Genomic DNA, 22,971 nt, shown 5'->3' with positions numbered 1-22,971 from the left:
AATGTTAAATACTTCACCCTTTGAATGGCCTATTTTAAGTTCCACCAAGTAAACAATAATTGAGGCAAAATTCTTGGCTGCACCAGCTTTTCAGGTAAATTGGTGCTGTTTTTTGGGGGGTTTCAGATGGTTGGTAACCCAATCTGTACAGAAATGCAAGTGACAAAAGCTGTACATTGTATGCAATCCACGAGATTCGTACGATGTCTTTAAACACAGGCAAAAGTTTGAGTGCTTTTCAGTAGGCGTTTGAAGTAATGCTGTGTGTATTTAGCGCATCTTTGGTGTCAGGGGTTATGGGGAGAAGGCAGGAGAATGGGTTTAGGAGGGAGAGATGGAGCAGCCATGATTGAATGGTGTAGACATGATGGTCCGAATGGCCTAATTTTACTCCTATCACTAATGATCTTATTTTAGGACCATGGTTAATTAGCACATTTTGGAACCGTAGCAATATAATGTTGCACATATTTGTGGACAGTTGAAGTGTTCAGCATTTTTAATGGCATGTTTTTTTGTAATTTGTAGTCAATTAAAATCAATTTGACATTGTTCAATGGTTCTTTACTGTTCAGTGGAGCTTTACTGTCACATATGTGAAGTGCAAGCACACAATGAAATTGTTTTCTTACAAACAGTCCAGTAGAGTATCACCATACCCTCCCCGATTAGCAATTGTACAGACATAGTCTACTGAGCCTGCATATTTGGCGCCATTTTCCAAGTTCAGTCCACGCTCCAGTTGTTATGAGCGTTGCCTGATTCAGGCAAGCCCCAGGCTGCTGTGGGCTTCCAGCCATCGCCTTTCATAAATTCACAGGTGATAGGAGCAAAATTAGGCCATTTGGCCCATCAAGTCTACTCCGCCATTCAGTCATGGCTGATCTATCATTCCCTCTTAACCCCATTCTCCTGCCTTCTCCCCATAACTCCTGACACTTTCCTTGATCCTTGATTAAGCATTACAGGGAATAGAAGTTTGGAAATGGAAAAGCATGTTTACATAGATCGCTCCAAGTGAGTTTAGAGGAGCTGTGCTATTCCTCTATCTTTTCAATTTTCTCTCCCCTCCTGTGGAGGCACTACTTCTTGGTGAGTTGATTTACATGATGCTCCTGGATCCTTCACTCGAATAAGTTTTTTTTCTTGTGTGAGTCTGGGAAATGAGCAACAGGAAGCTACAAAACCAAAAAAAAGACATCACAGTGGAGCCCATTTCTTCCTGGCTCAAGAAATGTACTCGTGCAAGCACACATTCTCCATCAAGCCTCACTGATGGTGATCAGCAAAGCAAATGGTGGTTTGCCTTTTTCTTTTCTGAAACTAGCGGTCTGTCACCAATTGTATCTTTGTCCAACTGAGATGAGATAACCCATTACAACTGTTAAACCTGGGACATTCTAGCTGCATCACCCAGCTGAACATTCTTCAAACATAATTAAGAGTTTATTGACATTCGGACTAAACCATCGGACCATTCGGCCTACTTGGTTGGTTTAGATGATAGATGAAACACTAATCCAATAGTTTATGCTTCCATTACCATACGTTACCAAGACGTGATCCAATCGTGGATCTCAAGATAGGAGACAAGACAAGAGTATTTATTATATGTACGTCATATGTACTAACAACGGAACAATTACATTCTTATTTGCAGCAACCTAACAGGTCTGGAAATGCAATACTGTACTGGCATCCATCCATCTGTGGGAGATGATGGCGCGGCTTGGCGTTGTCCTGCTTGGAGAGGGGGATTTTTCATCTGTGGTTACATCTCACTGTGCCCAGCAAGGATGAAGTGTCCTCTCCATTAGATTTGGCCGCTGAGCCTGGGCAGGTAAATGGGAATACAAACTTGCCCAGCATCTGCATTCCCCTCTTGACCTGATAGGCTGGTTCCAGAGGAACTGCATGGCTGCTACGCCTGGGGCCTACTCGGTTGATGGACGTCAGGACGTGTCCACACGCCGGTGGGCCTGCACGTCGCATATCTGGGGGCCAGAGTTCCTCCAAGATCCCCGCTCAGTTTAGCCTGGGACTGAAGGTGGCCCCAGTTACCATGTGTTGCCACCAGGAGGCACTGCGAGGGTCTTGATGATGCAGAGGTTGTGTACTAGCAGGGGGAGGCTCAAGCACTCGCCTCCCTTTTTTGCAAAAACTGCTAGCCAACGGCATCTGGATTTATGCCAGGGCACTAGACACATGCAACACCCTGTGGCTTGCACCACCAACACACAAAAACGCAATAACGCAGACAATACATTTATAAACATGGTTTCAAGAGGATCATATAAGGAATGTGAATGCAGCTTCTTTTTTAAAGTATGTATTTCCCACCGGAATCAGATTGCAAGAATTGTGAATCTTAACCTCTTCACACGCAGAGGCAAACTGTAGCAGGAAAGCAAGGGAGCTCTGGCCAGTACTATTCTACAAGTCAACGTGTTGCTTGAAACGGCAGAAGCATTGGCAGCCAAATGGCTAAGGAGCAGGGCAAATATTGGAAAAAATCTTGACATTTTTAGATTCATGCCACTTGGGCCATATATATCATTACTGCAGTATAAGGCTCATTATGCTTGTGTTGTTCCATCAACCACTGGGTTAGTGTTTCTGGAGGAACATTAGATTTTGCATCATGAATCTGTAAAATGGTGCTGAAGTTGATTTGCAGTGAAAAATCTCTGTATTCAGTTAATGTACACACGTGATGTATGAAGTACAGAACTGGAAAGTAATTTATTAAAACATTTGTGGCAGCCATCAGTGAATACAGTATCACAGTGATTATGTTACTGTAAAGAGCCCAGGACAATTGAACCAAAGGCGCAAGTTCAATTCCCACCATGGAAGCTAGGATATCTTCTATTTCTTGCATTTCAGAAATTGAATAGGATTGGTATAAAATGCTAGCAGTACTATGGTGACTATGAAACCGTTTTACCGAGAGTCATAGAGTGTGGAAACAGACCCTTTGCCCCAACTTGTCCACACTGACTAACATGTCCCAGCTACACTCGTCCCACCTTCCCGCATTTGGTCCATATCCCTCTAAACCTGTCCTGTCCATGTGCCTGTCTTAACTGTTTCTTAAACGTTGGGAAGAGTCCCAACCTCAACTACCTCCTCTGGCAGCTTGTTCCATACACCCACCACCCTTTGTGTGAAAATATTACCCCTCAGATTCCTATTAAATCTTCTCCCCTTCACCTTAAACCCATGTCCTCTGGTCATAGGTTTGTAAACCTGTGCATTCCAATGAGGGAAATCCTGCTCTTTCTCAAACTTGGCCTGTGTGTGAACCAAGACTCACCATTATGGTTGTATTTTAATTGATTCCCTATTTCAGAGGCAGTTAAGAATGGAAATTAAATGTTGGCACTGATTTTTCCTCCCCCCCCCCCCCCATCAACTTAATGGATAATTTTATTTAAAATACCCTCAAGGGAGAATTATATTTTAGCAACATAACAAGGAAGCTTAAGTCGCATGATCATTATCATATAAATATTGAATGCTTAGAACATTAGTTGAGGATGTATGCAGACTCTGCAACTTCTTTCTGTCTTTGATAAGGCTCAATTGTGTATTCTAATCGCTTTGGAGTTGATTATAAATAGACTGTGAAAATTAGGTCACTGAGATACAGAAATACTTAGCTACTTACTGGCATTATACACCTTCTTCACATCATGTTTTTATTACCCCAGTGATGTAGGAGTCTCTGCAGTACTATGTGCAATGAGTACATTCTCCCAGAAAAGTTCTAGTCTGTTCTGAATATGTTCCAGAGCACCAAGTGCTGGAGTAACTCAGCAGGTCAGGCAGCATCTGTGGAAGGAATGGATTGGCAACGTTTCAGGTCTGAGTTTGAAGAAGGGTCCAGACCCGATACGTCACAGATCCATTCCCTCCGCAGATGCTGCATGGCTTACTGAGTTACTCCACCATTTGTCTTTTGCTCAAGATCCCAGGGTCTGCAGCTCCTTGTGTCTCTGATGCAGGATGTGTGGTAGTTCTCTGTACTTTCAAAGCAAAACCATCATCTGATGGATAGAGTGAAACACAAAATGCTGGAGGGGCTCAGCAGGTCCGGCAGCATCTGTAGGGGGAAATGCCCAGACAATGTTTTGGTTCGGGGCCCTTCTTTTAACTGATGGATAGATTATTCCGCTTCTAGCAGTAGTATTGTACGGCTGTTCTATTGAGATGAGATGATCAAAGCAATGCATCGAAGCCGCATATTGATCATTGGCTTGGACAGACTGTACAATGGTCTTCATGTTTAATGCAATATTAAGGGCACTACTGAACTGAAAGTGAAAAGACTGTTGCTCTTATCGATCTCGTATGTGTGCTGCAAACCGCTGGTAGGTTTTGCAGGGGCGCAGCGGTAGTGTTGCTGCCTCGGAGATCTGGGTTCAATCCTGACTACGGATGCTGTCTGTATGGAGTTTGCACGTTCTCCCTGTGACTGCGTGGGTTTTCCCCGGGTGCTCCGGTTTCCTCCCACATTCCAAAGACGTACAGGTTTGTCGGTTAATTGGCTTCGGTAAGTTGAAAAATTGTCCCTAGTGTGTAGGATAGTGCTCGTGCACGGAGTGATCGCTGGTCGGCACGGACTCGGTGGGCCGAAAGGCCTGTTTCCACGCTGTATCTCTAACGTCTAAATGTCTATGCAGTATGCAAGTGGCAGAACATAGCCAAGTGTCTTCAAGCAATGGCAGTATCAGCATCGAGGCTGTTGGTAAAATAAAATTAGCAAAATACTGTGAATGGCTGGAAAGCTGGAATAAAAGCACTAGATATTCAAAATACTCAGTAGACCAGGGACCACCTGTGGAGAGAGAAAAGAGTTAACTTTTCAGATCAACAAATTAACATCCGAACTGGAAAATATTGGAGATAAAGGAAGTTCTCAGATACAGCAAAATTAAGGAGGGAGAACAGGATGCAGGATAAAAGTGTCGAGGAAAAGGGAAGACAGTCTGAGGCAAAAAGGAGTGGTAATGAGACAGGAAACGAACGATGGACCGGGAAGACATGGAAGTGGAGATGGCAAACTCATTATGAAAATAGAACATATTGAAGTCACCTGGCAAAAAGATGCATTGGGTCCTCCTGAACTCCCAGCTTCGAGCTTCCCAATGGTTAGAGGAAGTGTTTGCTCATCTAGTCTGCGATGTCCAATAAACCATCTGGTAACTTAGACTCAATAGAGGTTTCAAAGGGAATGGGTGGATGGTCGACCTCTGTGGTTTCAGCTCATGTTTGGAAACTGGTGCTGTATTCCAGATGATGTTGCTCAGGACAATGGATAAGTTATAGGAAGGGACCAAGGATCGATCCTCAGGGAGCACCAATAGTTATGATCCAAATGCAGGAAGAAAAAACATTGCTATATTAGTTTGCTACTGCTGGATGGGCAAGAGGAACAGATTAGGTGCACAAAGTCTTTTACCCGGAGTAGGGGAATCAAGAACCATAGGTTTAAGGTGAGAGGGGAAGCATTTAATAGGAACCCGAGGGGCAATCAGAGGATGGTGGGTATATGGAACAAGCTGCTGGAGGAGGTAGTAGAGGCAGGTTCCTATTACAACATTTAAAAGACATTTGGACAGATACATGGATAGGAAAGGTTTAGAAGGATCTGGGCTAAATGTGGCCAGGTGGAATGAGTGTGGATGGGACTTCTTGGTCGGGCATGGGCAGGTTGGGCTGAGGGCCCTGTCTCCGTTCTGTATGACTCTATGGCTAATAGTGGAAGTAGCTGGCTGCACTCTCATCCAGTTGGACAGAGGTGGATAAGCTTTAGAAGTGGGCAGTGAAGTCGTGATGCAGACAGGCTAATGTGGAGATACAAGAGATTGCAGATGCAGCAATCTGGAGCAAAAAGCAAACTGCTGGAGGAAGTCAGCTATTTAGACAGCATATACTGGAAGACAGACACAAAAACCTGGAGTAATTCAGCGGGTCTCCAGCATCTCTGGAGAAAAGGAATAGGTGAAGTTTCGGATCGAGACCCTTCTTCAGACTGAAACGCCAACGTATTCCTTTTCTCCAGAGATGTTGTCTGACCCGCTGAGTTACTCCAGTCTTTTGTGTGGGAAAGAACTGTAGATGCTGGTTTAAATTGAATGTAGTCACAAAATGCTGGATTAACTCAGCGGGACAGGCAGCATCTCTGGAGAGGAGGAATGGGTGACGTTTTGGGTCGAGACCCTTCTTCAGACTTTTGTGTCTATCTTCGGGTTAAATCAGCATCTGCAGTTCCTTCCGACAGCATACTCGAAGGTTTGGGTCACCTTTGTGTGTCATTGTGTGTTCGTTTTCTTAGTACCTGAACTAATGTACAGCACTTTGGTCAACGTGGGTTGTTTTTAAATGTGCTATACAAATAAAATTGACTTGACTTGACCTTTTTATTCTCATCTTTGACGGTTCAGTGGACTGTGGAAGCCGAGGCAGTGAGCATTCAATTCAGTGTGGATAATAAAAAAACCAAAGACATATTATGGGTGGCGAAAACTATTTTGAAATTCCGCATAATCTGATGGTTCATTTATGTGAACATAGAAAATGCTAAAGTGCTTAAAAACATGAATTGCTTGGCAAGTGACTGTATGGAATTTAGATCATGAAGACTATAAAATCTGTTGGATATTGGCCCGGCATTAGGATTCGGCACAGCTGGAAAATATGAAGGGGAGTTATGATATTTGGCTACCAGTATACACAATAGTCACCTCCTCATTTCCTTTTTCAATATAAAACATTTTTTGTTGGTGGATTTTGTCAACTGAAGTGATTTTACTGTACCCCAGTGAGATTAACTGATGCCTGCAAGCAGCTGCCTGTGAGAACTGTGCTTCATAAGAATTGGTTCAGCAGCAAGCCTTTAACGGCCTGACGACTTGGATGGTAACGGAAATACATAACAGAGCAGCACCAGACTAGGGCCATGGTAGAAAGGGTGTAGCTTGCCTTCCAGCTCCTGATCTAGTATTTGTTAGTGAAAGTCACAGCGAAGAAAAAGACCCTTCGGCCTACCAAGTCCATGTTCACGACCGATCTTCCGTTCGTACGCCGACCCTTGCATTCCCTCTCTCTCCGTGCCCCCCCCCCACACTCTCGTCGTTCTACTAGTTTCACTGTCGTCCTGCTTGGTTTCACTGTTTGTGTCCACTCGTTAACACCTTCTCCACAGCCAACAATGGACCATTGTGGGCTCCACCTTTCCTTGATCATCGTTGCAGGCTTTGATTTGTCTTTTCGTACCTTTCGTTCATTTGTTCTTTGTACTTTTTCGTACCTTTAGTTTCCCTCTCCCCTGATTCTCAGTCTGAATAATGGTCTCGATCCGAAACATCACTTACTCTTTTACTCCAGAGATGCTGCCTGACCCGCTGAGCCACTCCAGCATTTTGTGTCTATCTTCAGTGTAAGCCAGCATCTGTAGTTCCTTCCTACACACTAGTTTTATGTTATCCCCACTTCCACATCCACTCCGTACACACCAGGGGCCAATAAACCCACAAACCCACATGTCCTCAGAGCGTGGGAGGAAACCAGAGCACCCGCAAATAACCTATGCAGCCTCAGGGAGAATGTGCAAACTCCACACGGACAGCACTCAAAGTCAGAATTGAACTCGGGTGTCTGGGGCTGTGAGGCAACAGCTCTGCGAGCTGTTGGTATTGTGTGCGTGTGCTTCTGTATGAAGGCAAAGATGAACTTGACAATAATTTCCTGTGTGTTCAGTACCCTGTTGGAATTTATTTTTGCAATAACATTCAAGGCAAGCTCAATATTACTAAAATACTCCCAACACTATCTCAATGGGCGAGATCAGTGGAAATCATTGCCACAGACGGCTGTGGAGGCCAAGTCAATGGATATTTTTAAGGTAGAGATTGCCTTATTGAATACGGGTGTCAGGGGTTATGGGGCGAAGGCAGGAGAATGGGGTTGAGAGGGAAAGATAGATCACCCCTGATTGAATGGCGGAGTAGAACTGATGGGCCGAATGGCCTAAATCTCCTCCTGTAACTTATGAACAATGAAAGCTGATGCCAAATGTGCCCTACACCTAAGGTTTGTTGAACAGGTTAAGCAGTGGACTTGCAATAAGTTAAGTGAGGTAGTTTAGTAAGAAATACCACAACCTTTAAATACTGATACTTTATATGAATAAATTATGGTTTGAAATACAATTACTCCAATAACCCGTCAATACCATGTGTCATTTTAGAGCTGTTGCAAGATTTTAATTATCTCTCTCTCTTTTTCTCTCTCTTTCTCTTATCGTCCACATCTCGTAGAGATCCCCACACATTTTGCCCCAACTCCTGTGAGTATGGGTCAGTCTTAAATGACCTTTGCCCAAAGAGCAACAAAGTGCTCTCACACTGGAGTGCTTTTGGATCCGTGCGGATGAAAGCTGGTCTATATCTTTTTGTGCAGGAGTTGCCCTGGAGCCTTGTGCAGAATCAAACACATTGGCACTTATTTCTATATTTATGTGGTCGTGACGTGAATAAACACATCACCATACGCGACACCTATGATCTAAGTTGACGATTATTATACTTCCTAGTTGTAATTAATTCTAGAAGCGCCTAAACTGGCAACATGACTCTTGCAGTTTTGACAAACAAGCATTTTCATTTCAATAATCAGGTGGAGGTAGGTGCCAGTTAACAGCTTCACCATAACGTTGGAGTACACAATCCATTGTCGACACTAGTCATATTACAGCTCATCTATGAGTTTGTATTTGGTACCAAGTGATCTATCCTGACGCGGTGACACTATCGGACCAGACTACAGTGTTTGCTGGATTGGACAAGTACAACTACACTACTTCAATTAAGCAAGCGGGCACAAACAACATCAGAGCTACTTTAGAGGGACACAAAACGCCGGAGAAACTCAGCATCTCTGGAAAGAAGGAATGGGCGACGTTTCGGGGAGGGACCCTTCTTCAGACAAAAAGTGGAGGGGAGGGAACTGTTTTGTGCAACTGGTCATAAACAAAACTGGTCCAGGACAAAATGTAAGCTTCTTACAACTGCCAGGATGTCCTTTCTTCCGAAATATTGACTTGCATTGTCTTCTTTGGTGAGAAGCATAAGGAACCTGAGCCTTCTACACAACTAAGTCAAATCCTGAAGCTAAATTCCCAAGTCAGGTATCAACCCCCTGACAATGGACGTTCCTTCATTCTCCCAGTCAACTGACAGGGTAGCTCTCAACTGATCTAGTTAACGAGACTTTCTTCATTGCGAGTCTACAACCTGGCCAAGCCCCTATCTCAGCCTCCAGCATTTGGGATGTGAAACAAAAATACTTGCCACGGCGCCGAGTTTATAATATAGAAACAAGGAACTGCAGATGTAGGTTTATGCATAAAAACATAGCAAAATAGGTGCAGGAGTAGGCCACTCAGCCCTTCGAGCCAGCACCGCCATTCAATATGATCATGGCTGATCATCCAAAATCAGTGCCCCATTCCTGCTTTTTCCACATATCCCTTGATTCCTTCAGCCCTAAGAACTAAATCTAACTCTCTCTTGAAAACATCCAGTGAATTGGCCCCCACTGCCTTCTGTGGCAGAGAATTCCACAGATTCACAACTCTCTGGGTGAAAAAGTTTTTTTATTACAAAAGGACACAAAGTGCTGGGGTAACTCAGCGGGACAGACAGCACCTCTGGAGAACATAGATGGGTGAAGAAGGGTCCCTACCCCAGTCTGCAGAAGGGTCCCTACCCCAGTCTGCAGAAGGGTCCCGACTTGAAATGTCGCCTCACCCACGTTCTCCAGGGATGCTGCCTGGCCCGCTTAGTTACTCCAGCACTTTGCGTCCTTTTGCCTAGTCTATAGCCTATGTATTCTCTGCCTCAGAAGGCAGAGGAGGCCAATTCTCTGAATGCATTCAAGAGAGAGCTGGATAGAGCTCTTAAGGATAGCGGAGTCAGGGGGTATGGGGAGAAGGCAGGAACGGGGTACTGATTGATAATGATCAGCCATGATCACATTGAATGGCGGTGCTGGCTCGAAGGGCCGAATGACCTCCTCCTGCACCTATTGTCTATTGTATTGCTGCCTAAAAGCTGCACTATGTGCTACACGACAAGTAATGGCGGCACTACTCATGAAAATGCAGCAGGTTCACGATGTCCCAACACAGGATGTGCTGCATTGTTGGGGGAATTAATGACATTGAGCACGGAGGGGGGGGGGGGGGGTTTCACACTATGTTGGGCACAGTCTGTATAGTAGCTCAATGGGATAATTTTTATGCAAAAGGATGGTTCCAGTTTATCTTCAGTCATGGCTTTCTTTCCAGTATGAAATGAGTCCTCCCTATAGTAAAGGGATATTGCTTTTTGATCGATGTCCCCCAGCATTTAATTCCTCCAAGTCGCCAAATTAGTGAAATAGCAATAACCTGGTGTCTGGCATGTACTTCGTTACTGGCCGACCTTTTAACCAGGCTTAACAACCTCTGGTGTCTTCCTCAAACAACACAGACGTTTGGCCAGGCCGGCCTCAGCTCCCCACAAGCCTGTACCAATTTAAACGTGCTTGAAACCACTGACACTCGGCCTCTGTGGAGTATTAAAAAAAACGATATGGCAAAAAGGTTATTTGCTTAAGAGGAATTACTGTATTAGCACAAGATGATAGATCTCTCTGTAGAGTTTTACCCTTAAAGATATAAGATCGGGCTCTGCTCATTATCGGTCAATTTAATTTGATCTTTGCAATGATTGACGAGATGGTACAGCTGCAATTTTCTCTTCCTAAATTTTCCGCTCTCTTTTTTTCTTCCCCCTTTCCCTACCCTGTTATTGAATTCACACAGCAGACATGAGTGATTATATGCACAGTCTAATAGTTTAGTAATGAGCTCATTCCTTTGTGAATCACGCTGCACAGCTTTGGGTACTGGCTGTCGTTTTTCAGTTACAATAATAATTAGATGTCGGAGACATTACAGCAGGTTTGCCTCCCCGTTCCATTGTGTGTTCCCATTCCCGGACCTCCCATTGACCGCCCGTCGGAATTAATTGTCCTTTCACTTGAGCCCCATATTCTCTCAGCGGCTTCCTGGAGATGCTCCTGCCACCAAAGGCATATTTAGCCGTAGGGGGAATCAAGCTCCCTGCCTGCCTTTGGCAGCCTGAACTCAACGTTTTTGTGGGTCCCTGGTCAGTGTAAGTCAGGAGTCTGTACACAGCTGAAGCCTGCGATGGCAAGCGTCCAGAAAAATGGGTACTCCCAGTTCTTTGGCAGCAGCGCTGTTTTACAACTAAGTCAGTTGGGTTTTATTCATTAGAATTCCTTCTGGTAGGCTTGGATTTAAATTCTCTTTGCTTGTCCGTTTTCCTGTGCCTTTCTCCAAGGCTCTCAATGAATGCTGTCTTGTGGCCTTCGAACTAATGTGTTTCACTTTGGCGTGTTGAAACCACGTTTTGTGTTCAGCATCACTTGTGCTGTGTGGCTTCCAGCTTGATTAAATATTTTAAATCGTAATATTTTGCTCACTCTATCCTGCACCTTTTCCTGGAGTTCCCTCGCACAGTTGCACGGTGGCGCAGCGGTAGAATTGCTGCCTCACAGCACCAGTGACCCAGGTTCGATTCTGACTACGGGTGCAGTCTGTACGGAGCTTGTACGTTCTCCCTGTGACCGCTTTGGTTTTCTCTGGGTGCTCCGGTTTCCTCCCACATTCCAAAGACATGCAGGTTTGTAGGTTAATTGGGTTCCATAAATTGCCCCTGGCGTGTAAAACATAGAACAAGTGGTTGGCGTGGACTTGGTGGCCGAAGGCCTTGTTTCCACGCTGTATCCCTCAGCCATAAATTATCCGTTTGCAAGAGGAGGGTGAGTGACCTAATTCTAGGACACACATCACATCTCTATCATTAGCCTTGGGTGTTGCAATGGCTAGGATATGTTCAGATCTGAATCAATGGAGAGTCTCACAAAACTGGAACCAGCATTATAACACATCAAAGATAGGCACAAAATGCTGAGTAACTCAGCGGGTCAGGCGGCATCTCTGGAGAAAAGGAATATAGTGGAGTAACTCAGTAAGTCAGGCAGCATCTCTGGAGAAAATGTATAGGTAGCATCTTTTCTCCAGAGATGCTGCCTCACCCGCTGAGATACTCCAGCATTTTGTGTCTATATTTGGTATAAGCCAGCATCTGCAGTTCCTTCCTACACATTTTAACACATGAGAGGTGTACGAAATCACGAGAGGAATAGATCAAGTAGATGCACAGAGCCTCTTACCAGAGTAGGGGAATCGAGAACCAGAGGACATTGGTTTAAGGTGAGGTGGAAAGGTTTAATTGGAACCTGAGGAGTAACTTTTTCACACAAAAGGTAGTAGGTGTATGGAACAGGCTGCCGGAGGAGGTAGTTGAGGCAGGTATTATCGCAATGTTTAAGAAATATTCGGACAGATACATGGATAGGACAGGTTTAGAGGGATATGGGCCAAATGCAGGCAGGTGGGACCAGTGTAGATGGGACATGTTGGGCGGTGTGGGCAAGTTGAGCCGAAAGGCCTGGTTCCACGCTGTAAAACAGTATGACTCTCTCAACTTGAAATGGAAAACCCTGAACGGGAATATCTTGGCTCCTTAACCAACAAGCTAATTGTCTTTCTGCCTCTTCTCTCAGCCGTGCGAAACGACAGGAACAAGAAGAAGAAGGAGACGCCCAAGCAAGAGTGTTCGGAAAGCTACACAATCACACCCGAGACGGAGGATCTAATAGAGAAAGTCCGCAAAGCTCATCAGGAAACCTTCCCAGCACTATGTCAGCTTGGCAAATACACTACTGTAAGTATTGGTGTTAACCATTCAGTACCAACTCATTAACCCAAGCATCAACGTTAAACAGATTTTATCTACTTCCATAACCTAAGGACCGATATTAAGCATGCTATGTCGGGCAGCATTTCTGCTCTCACTGGAAGCATGAATGGCCATCGTTTAAATGGAATGTTAGTTCAATTGATGTATAGACTAGATTCGGCTGCAAATGTGGTACAACAATATGCGGCATTATTGTCACTTAAAGAGGCACAACTTCTGCTTTAAAGATAAATGCAAGTGTCTCCTGCATTATGCCAGTACGCAAACAAAAATCTGCCCTTTCAGAATTCACAAGCAACTACCAAACAAATCAGACACAGAATTAAAAAAAATTCTCGTGGAATTTAGGTGAAAATAAGCAGATAAATATGGATCTTTTTTCTTCAATTTGCATTTCTTACTGCACATGCAGATGATGTTGCTTCGCATTTAGGAATTATTTTCTATGAATGCAACTCTTCCCCCACCTCCCACTCTGCCCCCATGAACGGTAATGTGTGGGGAGAGTGCTTGCATTCGTATAATGGTCTGTGTGTGTGTGTAAAGCTAGTGCTTTAGTTGAATAATTTCACTGTGTTATGACCAACGAGACCATGATCTGACGCTGAGGGCCCCAGTGGGTTTTGAGCCGAGCATACCACCCATTGTCATATTCACATGGGAACAGTGGATGCTTTGTGCACGGCACAGATGATGGTTTGGCATGAAGAGACACAGCATTATGTTCGCTGCCTGGAAGAGGGGAGAGGGAGGTGGCAGGTGAAGGTGAGTAAGACATGCGGCCATCTCCAGCAGTTCCACCTGATAGAATTCCATTCACAGCAGATGCGGAGGCGGAATTAAGTTGAAAGAAACTCTGCGGTTGTTGGATGCCCCCCTTTGTGTGGCCAGGTGCAGAAGAGGTTAATGAAAAGACCAGCACAAAAAAAAAATGTTCTGCTGAATTAATAAGAATGTGTTCCATCCACGCTACATTAGTCCAATTCTACACTGCTATCATTGAGTCCGTCCTCACCTCCATCACGGTCTGGTTTGGCTCAGCCACCAAGCACGACATCCGGAGGCTGTAACGGATCGTTCGCACAGCTGAGAAGGTTGTAGGCTGCAACCTTCCCCCCATTGACGAACTGTACACTGCAAGGACCAGGAAGCGAGGGGGCAAGATCATCTCTGACAACTCTCACTCTGGCCACAAACTCTTCAAAGCACTTCCCTCTGGAAGGCGACTCCGGACTGTCAAAGCAGCCACAGCCAGACATAAAAACAGCTTTTTTCCACGAGTGATAGTTCTACTCAATAACCAAAGTCTGTAGTCTCTTTTTTGCTCTGGTTTATTTTCACCCACATGTTTAGACCGTAATGTTGTATCCTTATTGTTTTGATGTGGTTATGCTTTATTCTTAATTGTTAACTGTATGTTTGTGTTGTCATTTGTGAGCGGAGCACCAAGGCACATTCCTTGTATATGCACATACTTGGCCAATAAACTTATTCATTCATTCATTCATTCATATCAGAATCCAATGAATTAGTTCCAGAATAGCACGAGGGATGGATTAAGTAACTGCTGTGAATGTTTTCTATTTGATTTGGACGATGTATGGATGGCACGGTGGCGCAGCGGTAGAGTTGCTGCTTTACAGCGCCAGAGACCCAGGTTCGATCCTGACCACAGGTGCTGTCTGTAGGGAGATTGTACGTTCTCCCCGTGACCTGCGTGAGTTTTCTCCGGGATCTCCGGTTTCCTCCCGCACTCCAAAGCCGTGCAGGTCTGTAGGTTAATTGGCTTGGGTATAATTGTGAATTGTCCCGTGTGTGTGTAGGATAGTGTTAGTGTGCGGGGAGCACTGGTCGGCTAAAAACTCGGAGGGCCGAAGGGCCTGTTTCCGTGCTGTATCTCTAAACTAAACTAAACTAAGACAGCAGATGTAGATGGGAAAGCCACCTGTGCCAATGCAAATTGCAGGCTGTTATCAATCTGCCAACCATGGGCGTGGAATGCAACTATTGCAACAGACAGACAAAGGTGTAGTCATGCAAAGAACAAGTAGGCAGTATAACAGAAGTCACTCGTGTAAGGGCTTTGTTTTAAATATCAATTTATTCGGCACATTTTACAGTTAAATCTGCCATGAACTGAATCCTTTGAGTGATCTTTGTAAAGTAATGAGTTGACCTTCATATACAGTCCAGTTCCACAACTTCAAAGATTTCTCCAGCAGTTTATTTTTTGCTCTAGACATGCCATTATTGGCCCCATAACTGAGTAAGTTGGTGAGGATCCGTTGGTGAGGATCCAGAGGAAGTTTACTAGAATCATCCTTGGGATGATTGGGTTAACTTCTGAGGAGCGTTTGATGGCTCTTGGGCCTGTACTTGCTGGAGATTAGAAGGATGAGGGGGAACCTCATTGAAACCTAACAAATCATGAAAGACCTGGATAGAGTGGATGTGGAGTGGATGTTTCCAGTAGTGGGAGAGTGTAGGACGAGGCCACAGTTCAGAATAAAAGGACGTGCCTTTAGAATGGAGATGAGGAGGAATTTCTTTAGCCAGAGGGTGGTGAATCTGTGGAATTCATTGCCACAGATGGCTGTGGGGGCCAAATAGTGTATTTTTAAAGTGGAGATTGATGGGTTCTTGTTCAGCAAGGTTGTGAAAGGTTATGGGAAGAAGGCAGGTGAACGGTGTAGATCCATGTCTGGTTTTACTGTTGTACACCCGATCCGTAATCCAGGTCGGGTTTCTACTGCGTCATCTAGTGTGCCGGTTCGGCTATGCTTCAGATTCGTATGGGAGCTTGAACGAACAGCAGCTAAGTGCATTTACTCTATATGTTCTGCTAATAAAGAACTTATATACGAAGCTGAAAGACTCAGTGATTAAACGTCGATGAACATGGTGTCAGAAGTGGGATTCTGACTTTTATCGGATCAGGTGTACAACAGTAAAACCAGACATGGATCTACAAATGGGGTTGAGCGGGGAAAAATAGATCAGCCGTGATGGAATGGCAGAGCGGAGTCGATGGCCCGAATGGCCTAATTCTTCTCCTAGGTCGTATGATCCTTTGATTAAAACTGATGCTCTATTTTGCTTGCCGTAAAATGTACCTCGTGTTCACTATACCGGTGCACAATTACTGAGTTCTGTTCTGCAATAGATGAAGGATCTCCCATTGAATGTGCCAGTTTTTCAAGGCTTCAGCGTGTTGCTCTTTCTCTTAAAATCCACCCCAAAATTATGGCTTGGGATAAAATGTTCAACCATGTGATCAGTCATCTGAAATTCATCTCACCAATTGTTTTAGAGAATTTGAACCTTTCCAAGGAAATTTGAATGAAATTAAGTTACATCTCTGGAGAAATCGAGAATCAGCCGCGTGTTAATTATTTATTCACCAAGGCCTGTGGTAGAATCTCAAAGGCCATTTGTCCTCAGAATGTTAATGGGGAGTTGTGGCAGTTGAAATTAATTTTAAACACTGGTAATTGTTGGAGTTATATTAAATTGTCAATTGTTGGAAGTGTTATGATGCAGTCGTGACAGTATAAATTTAGAAGAAATATAGTTAATTGTAAATGAGCTTGTGTAATAAGTTGTCATATCATGCAGACCTTGGGTGTGATGTTTTACTTAAGGGCCAACAGCTCTAAGCTTTACCAACTTACCTGGGTAGAGATTCTAAGCACAGGCAGGGATAAGTTCCTAAGACATAGGAGCAGAATTAGGCCATTCGGCCCATCAAATCTACTCCGCCATTCAATCATGGCTGATCCATCTTTCCCTCTCAACCCCATTCTCCTGCCTTCTCCCCATAACCCCAGACACCCGTACTAATCGAGAATCTATCTATCTCTGCCTTACATTGCCATTGACTCCATTGATCCACTCAACTGTTAGGACAGAGAATTTGCTTCTTGGAAGGAAACAGAGGGTGATGGTGGAAGATTGATTTTCGGACTGGAGGCCTGTGATCAGTGGTGTGCCTCGGGGATCGTTGCTGGGCCCATTGCTATTTGTGGGTTATATCAACGATTTGGATGAGAATGTAGAAGGCATGATTAGTAGGTTTGCAGATGACAGTAAACTGGGTGGTATCATAGATAGCGAAGGTTATCAAAAACTCCAGCAATATCTTGATCAGTCAGGCAAGTGGGCTGAGGAATGGTTAGTGGAGTTTAATGCAGATAAATGCGAGGAGCAGAATTTTGGGAAAACAAACCAGGGCAGGACCTTCACTGTGAATAGCAGGGCTCTGTAGTGTTGTGGAGCAGAGGGATCTTGGAGTGCAGGTACATAATTCCTTGCAAGTGGCGCTATAGGTAGATAGTGTGGTCAAAAAGGCCTGCGGTAAATTGACCTTCTTCAGTCAGGGTAAAGACCAGTCCAAAGAAGGGTCTCAAACCGAAACGTTACCCATTCCTTCTCCCCAGAGGTGCTGCCTGTCCCCCTGAGTCACTCCAGCATTTTGTGTCTATCTTCGATTTAAACCAGCATCTGCAATTCTTTCCTACACATAAAAGTATAGAAGTTGGGATGGTGCAGTTGTACAAGACGGTGAGGCCACATTTGATGTATTCTGTTCAGTTGTGGTCACCCTGCTTATAGGTAGGATGTTGTTAAGGTAGATAGAATGCAGAGAAGACTTACAATGATGTTGTCAGGACTTGATGGCCTAAGCTAAGAGGGAGAGGTTGAGCAGGCTAGGACTCTATTCCTTGGAGTGCAGGAGGCTGAGGGGTGATCTTATAGTGGTGTATAATATCATGAGGGGAATAGGGTGAACTCACACCGACGTTTATCCTGAGGAGGGAAATCAAGAACCAGAAGACATAGGTTTAAGGTGAGAAGGGAAAGATTTAATAGGAACCTGAGGGGCAACTATTTCCACACAGAGGCTGATGGGTATATGGAACTACCTGCCAGAGGAGATAGTTGAGGCACGTCTCCACACTTCACGCTGCTTCGGCAAGGCCACCAGCATAATCTATGACCAGTCTCACCCTGGCCGCTCCCTCTTCTCTCTCCCATCAGGCAAGAGGTACAGAAGTTTGAAAACACACACCTCCAGATTCAGGGACAGGTTCTTCCCAGTGTTCTCAGGCAACTGAACCGTCCTCTCACCAGCTAGAATGCATTCCTGACCTCCCATATACCTCATTGGAGACCTTTGAACTATCTTTAATTGGACCTTATCTTTCACTAACTGTTATGCCCATTATCCTGTATCTGTACACTGTGGGTGGATTAATTTTAATCATGTGTAATCTTTTCTTGACTGGAGAGCACGCCACAAAAAGCTTTTCACTGTACCTCGGCTTACGTGACAAAAATGAATTCAACTAAACTAAAAGACATTTGGACGAGAACATGGATAAGAAAGGTTTCGAGGGGTATGGGTGAAACGCGGACAGACGGGACTAGTGTAGATGGAACATCTTGGTCGGCACGGACAACCTGGGCCGAAGGGCCTGCTTCCGTGCTATATGAGTCCATGACATCAGGCACGTGGTCCACATGGTTGGACTCCTCATGAAGTCCAATGGGGAAGTATAAATGTACTTGGATTTCCCAGTACTTGGGCAGAGACATCTGCCCTCAGAACCAAGACTCCAGCCAGCAGGCTGTTTGATTCCAATGGGGAGGAATGGCTGGGAGGAACACTGTTAGCACAGATTCATTTTCCCCTCATTTGGCTGAAATCATAAATATATGTATTTAATAATTTTAAATTGTGTGTTGCTGGTATCATTGTATTTGATATAATACAGTTTTTTGAAATGGTTTCTATAACTTTACATTTTGTGCTTTGGTGTTTAGTTTTGATTTAGATTTAGATTTTAATCGTTCAAACACATCTAATTACATTTTAAATGGATTCCAAATATTCATTTTCATTAATCTTTTACAGCTAGTAAGCCATCAACAGACTAAGCCATTGGGGGTTTTTAATTTAGTTTAGAGATACAGCACAAAAACATCTTCTGCCCATCCAGTCTGCACCGACCAGTGATCCCCGCACACTAACACTATCCTACACGCACTAGGGACAATTTGCAATTTTATCAACGCCAATTAGCCTACGTCTTTGGAATGCGGGAGGAAACTGGAGATCCCAGAGAAAACCCACGCAGGTCACGGGGAGAAGGTACAAACTCCGTTCGGACAAGCACCTGTGCTCAGGATCGAACCCGGGTCTCTGGCGCTGTAATCATAATCATAATCATACTTTATTAGCCAAGTATGTTTTGCAACATACGAGGAATTTCATTTGCCATACAGTCATACCAATTTTTTTTTAAAGCAACTGAACACACAAAATACATTTTAACACGAACATCCACCACAGTGTCTCCCCTACAACACTCTGGTGGATGTTCGTGTTAAAATGTATTTTATGTGTTCTGTTGCTTTTCAGTAAGGCAGCAACTCTACCGCTGTGCTACCGTGCCGCCCTGGGGGTTATTGGGAGGGGGAGGGGGGGGGGGAGCCAGTCAGTTACGCTGAATGAGACCCTACACCAATATCTGGGAGTCTCCACTCCACTGGTAGTTGGCACGCAAAGGCCTGCTCAAGAAAGAGCAGAGTTGAGAGGAGGTGAGCTCTATTCAGAAGATCCACCTCCTTTGCTGGGACCACTGCTCCCAGATGGTGCTCAGTGAAATGCGCTCCAAAGGATGACAGCACCCGAAACGGCAAGGGGTGAATGAGGAACCATTTATGTTCCTGTCTCTCTTAAAATAATCTAAATGGGAAATGAACCTAGCAGTTACACAGGCACTGCGGAAGGACTGGTCTCTAGTAGGAAGTACTTGGTTTGAAGTGTTGAAATGCGATCAGTACCATCATCAACTACAATTCTTCATGGTTGAGGCCAATTTCTCCATTGACTGGTAGAGGGTTGTTGCACCGATGACTAGAACGTCTGATCCTTGAAACATGAACTTTCTGTCAGACACCATAGATGGTTTTTGTTACAGAGTCATGCAGCGCAGAAACAGGCCTTTCGGCCCAACGTGCCCACGATGACCAACATGCCCCATCTACACTAGTCCCACCTGCCTGCATGTGGCCCATATTCCTCTAAACCTATCCTATTCATGTACTTATGTAATTGCCTCTTCTATGTTATAAATAGTACCTGCCTCAACTACCTCCACCGGCACCTTGTTCAATACACCCACCAATCTTTGAGTGAAAAAGTTACCCCTCGGGTTTTTATTAAATCTTTCCCCCCCTCCCTCACCTTAAACATGTGTCCTCCCATTCTCGATTCCCCTACCCTACCCTAGGCAAACGACTGTGCATTTAACCGATCTATTCCTCTCAGCATTTTGTACGCCTCTATAAGATCACCCCTCATCCTCCGATTCACTGGATGCATTCAAAAGAGAGTTAGATAGAGCTCTTGGGGCTGGCGGAATCAAGTGATATGGGGAGAGGGCAGGAACGGGGTACTGATTGTGGATGATCAGCCATGATCACATTGAATGGCGGTGCTGGCTCGCAGGGCCGAATGGCCTCCTCCTGCACCTATTGTCTATGTATCTATGCCCCAAGGAAAGAGGATGTTGACAGGAAGTCAGTCCGCAGGTCTTTTTCTTGCTGCCACTTGTCTGCTTTCAAGGTGAGGTGGTTGTTTTCACAGGGATGTGATGTGTCCTTTCTGATGAAGTGGTATAAACCTAAACCTAAGTCCTGGAGTTTAGTCCAAAACGCAGTGCAGCAATGTCATACTCTGCTGAGACGTTTTCAAATATTCAATTTCAAAGGATCACCTTCAGTGATGGAAGAAATAATGAAATATTTCAGCATCTTAAATAGTATGCTTCGTCCTGCATCACTTGTGCCAAGTATGTATGTATCCACACATGACATTAGAATGTGAACCATTTAGTCTCGGGCCACAGTTCTTTCCTTGGCCGGGAGGTTTGGTCGGGCAAGTAAAGGGATCAGAAGGTGCTGAGGACCTAGATCCCATTATGAGCTATTATTCTCAATAAAGAAGGGAAGGACAATAAAATATGTAGGAATAAACTGCAGATGCAGGTTTAAACCGAAGATGGACACAAAAAGCTGGAGTAAATGGGTGACGTTTCGGGCCGAGACTTCAGTCTGAAGAATTGGGTCTCCACCCGGAACGTCACCCATTCCTTCTCCCCAGAGATGCTGCCTGTCCCGCTTAGTTACTCCAGCATTTTATGTCGATCTAAGGACAAAAAAATAATCTGGTCAAGTTATACCAGTAGCATTCGCAGATGAGTTTTGAAGTAGGATGTCACAGCCAGGGCGGCAGAGTGGTGCGGCTGGTGGAGCTGATGCCTCACAACGCCGGAGACCAGATTCGAACCTGACCTCGGGAGTTATTTGCATTCTCCCTGTGACCGCGTGACTTTCCTCCCACATCCCAAAGATGCGCGGGTTTGCATGTCAATAGGTCCCTCGTGTGTAAGGAGTGAATGCAAAACTTGGATAACATGGAACTAGTGTGATCGGGTGATTGACGGTCGACATGGACTCTGTGGGCTGAAGGGCCTGTTTCCATGCTGTACCTTTTAATCAACAGAAGCAATTAAAAAGGAAGGAAGAAAGAAAGATCAGACATCATACACTAGATCTGTGCAGGCGGTGTGTACAAGGCGGGTTAGTTCAAAGTAATCTGTGCTTCAACCTTAATGATTACATTGTGCAACAGCTGTTCCCATTTATTTTATTTCTTAATCTTTTGTGTCAAGTGATCATACGCTGCAATCTTTAGCTTTCCACTCCTCCTGCCATTTTCCTGTCCTGGACTGTCATCCCTGACGAAGGTCAGTGCCTTACGCATGGGAGAAACTGCATGAAGCACTTTATTTTCCTGCTCGCACGCAGTTACTGCCAAACCAAGCAGATAGGAGCGTTCCATTAAACCTGATCCTTAAACGATGTGGCAAGTATTAGGTTGTTCAGTCCTTGATCGCATTTACAAGGGCAGAAGTGACAGCAAAGGGGTTTTAGAGGAAGAAGAACTAACTGTGATGGAGTTGTTGGAAGTAATGTGCTGTAAGCTTTCGTCAACTGAAAGTGGTTAAGGGAATGAAACCTGTTACCAACATTGCCATTCCACCATTGTCATTGTCTCCAGTACCATGACTATTTCCTGGTCTGCTTGTCAGAAAAGCTGTCATTTGGTATTAGCTGTTATCAAGCAACTGAAGCATCCTACCTCAACCAGAGCGCATTCCTGAACTGCTATATACCTCATCGGGGACCCTCGGACTATCCTTGACACTTGAGTATTCTGCCCAGTCCCAATAGGGAAGACAGAAGCGATTATGTTACCATTGAGTGGTGAAATGCACCATGGGACTTGCATCCACGGGAAACTGATGAAGTGTGTAGCTACAGATGCATTTAAGGGGAAACGTTCCAAGCTTATGAGAGAGAGAAGGGGGTAAAGAGTTACGCTGCAAGATTTAGATGAGGAAAAATCTAGAAAATATTTGGAGGGATATGGGGCAGATGGGATTAGTGTAGATGGGATATGTTGGCCAGTGTGGGTGAGTTGGGCCGAAGGGCCTGTTTTCACTCTGCATCACTCTATGCCTCTAAAAGGCTTGAGTTGCAGCATCAGTGACGTGCAAGCATGGACTGGTTGGAATGCCCTGTTTCTGTGGCATATACCTTGCGTGCAGACTGCAGACTTAGAGCTGGGAATCAAGGTTAATCTGAATTGCTCTTTTCATGCAGAATGGACACAATGGCCTGAATGTACACACTTTCTGTGCCGAAAATATAAAATCTTCCAACCCACCACTCTATCTCCAGGTCCCTCAGGTCGGCCGACTTGGGGCTACTGACTATCCCGCGGTCTAGGCTTAAGCTCAGGGGTAACCGCGCTTTTGCGGTTGCAGCTCCTAGACTGTGGAACAGCATCCCTCTCCCCATCAGAACTGCCCCCTCCATCGACTCCTTTAAGTCCAAAACTTATTTCTACTCCCTAGCGTTTGAGGCCCTCTGAGGGGACGCTGTGAACTGTTTATGTATGTGCTGTTATGTTTGTGTGCCATTGTATGTTCGTTCTTAGTAC

The 22,971-nt window shown here is 44.7% G+C and overlaps 1 protein-coding gene across 11 annotated transcripts in view; it reads left to right on the top strand.

Annotated features, from left to right (window-relative positions):
- The window catches only part of raraa (retinoic acid receptor, alpha a), a 524,616-nt gene that overhangs the window by 487,275 nt on the left and 14,370 nt on the right, over nt 1–22,971 (top strand). For all 11 annotated transcript variants that reach the window (XM_078424857.1, XM_078424854.1, XM_078424855.1 and 8 more), the window contains one exon: nt 12,703–12,863. In XM_078424857.1, the coding sequence (XP_078280983.1) occupies nt 12,703–12,863 (161 nt within the window). The remainder of the gene's footprint in view (nt 1–12,702; nt 12,864–22,971) is intronic.

This window comes from Rhinoraja longicauda, chromosome 29, assembly GCF_053455715.1.
Source record: "Rhinoraja longicauda isolate Sanriku21f chromosome 29, sRhiLon1.1, whole genome shotgun sequence".
NCBI lineage: Eukaryota > Metazoa > Chordata > Chondrichthyes > Rajiformes > Arhynchobatidae > Rhinoraja > Rhinoraja longicauda.
This window is presented reverse-complemented; position numbering and strand designations above follow the sequence as displayed.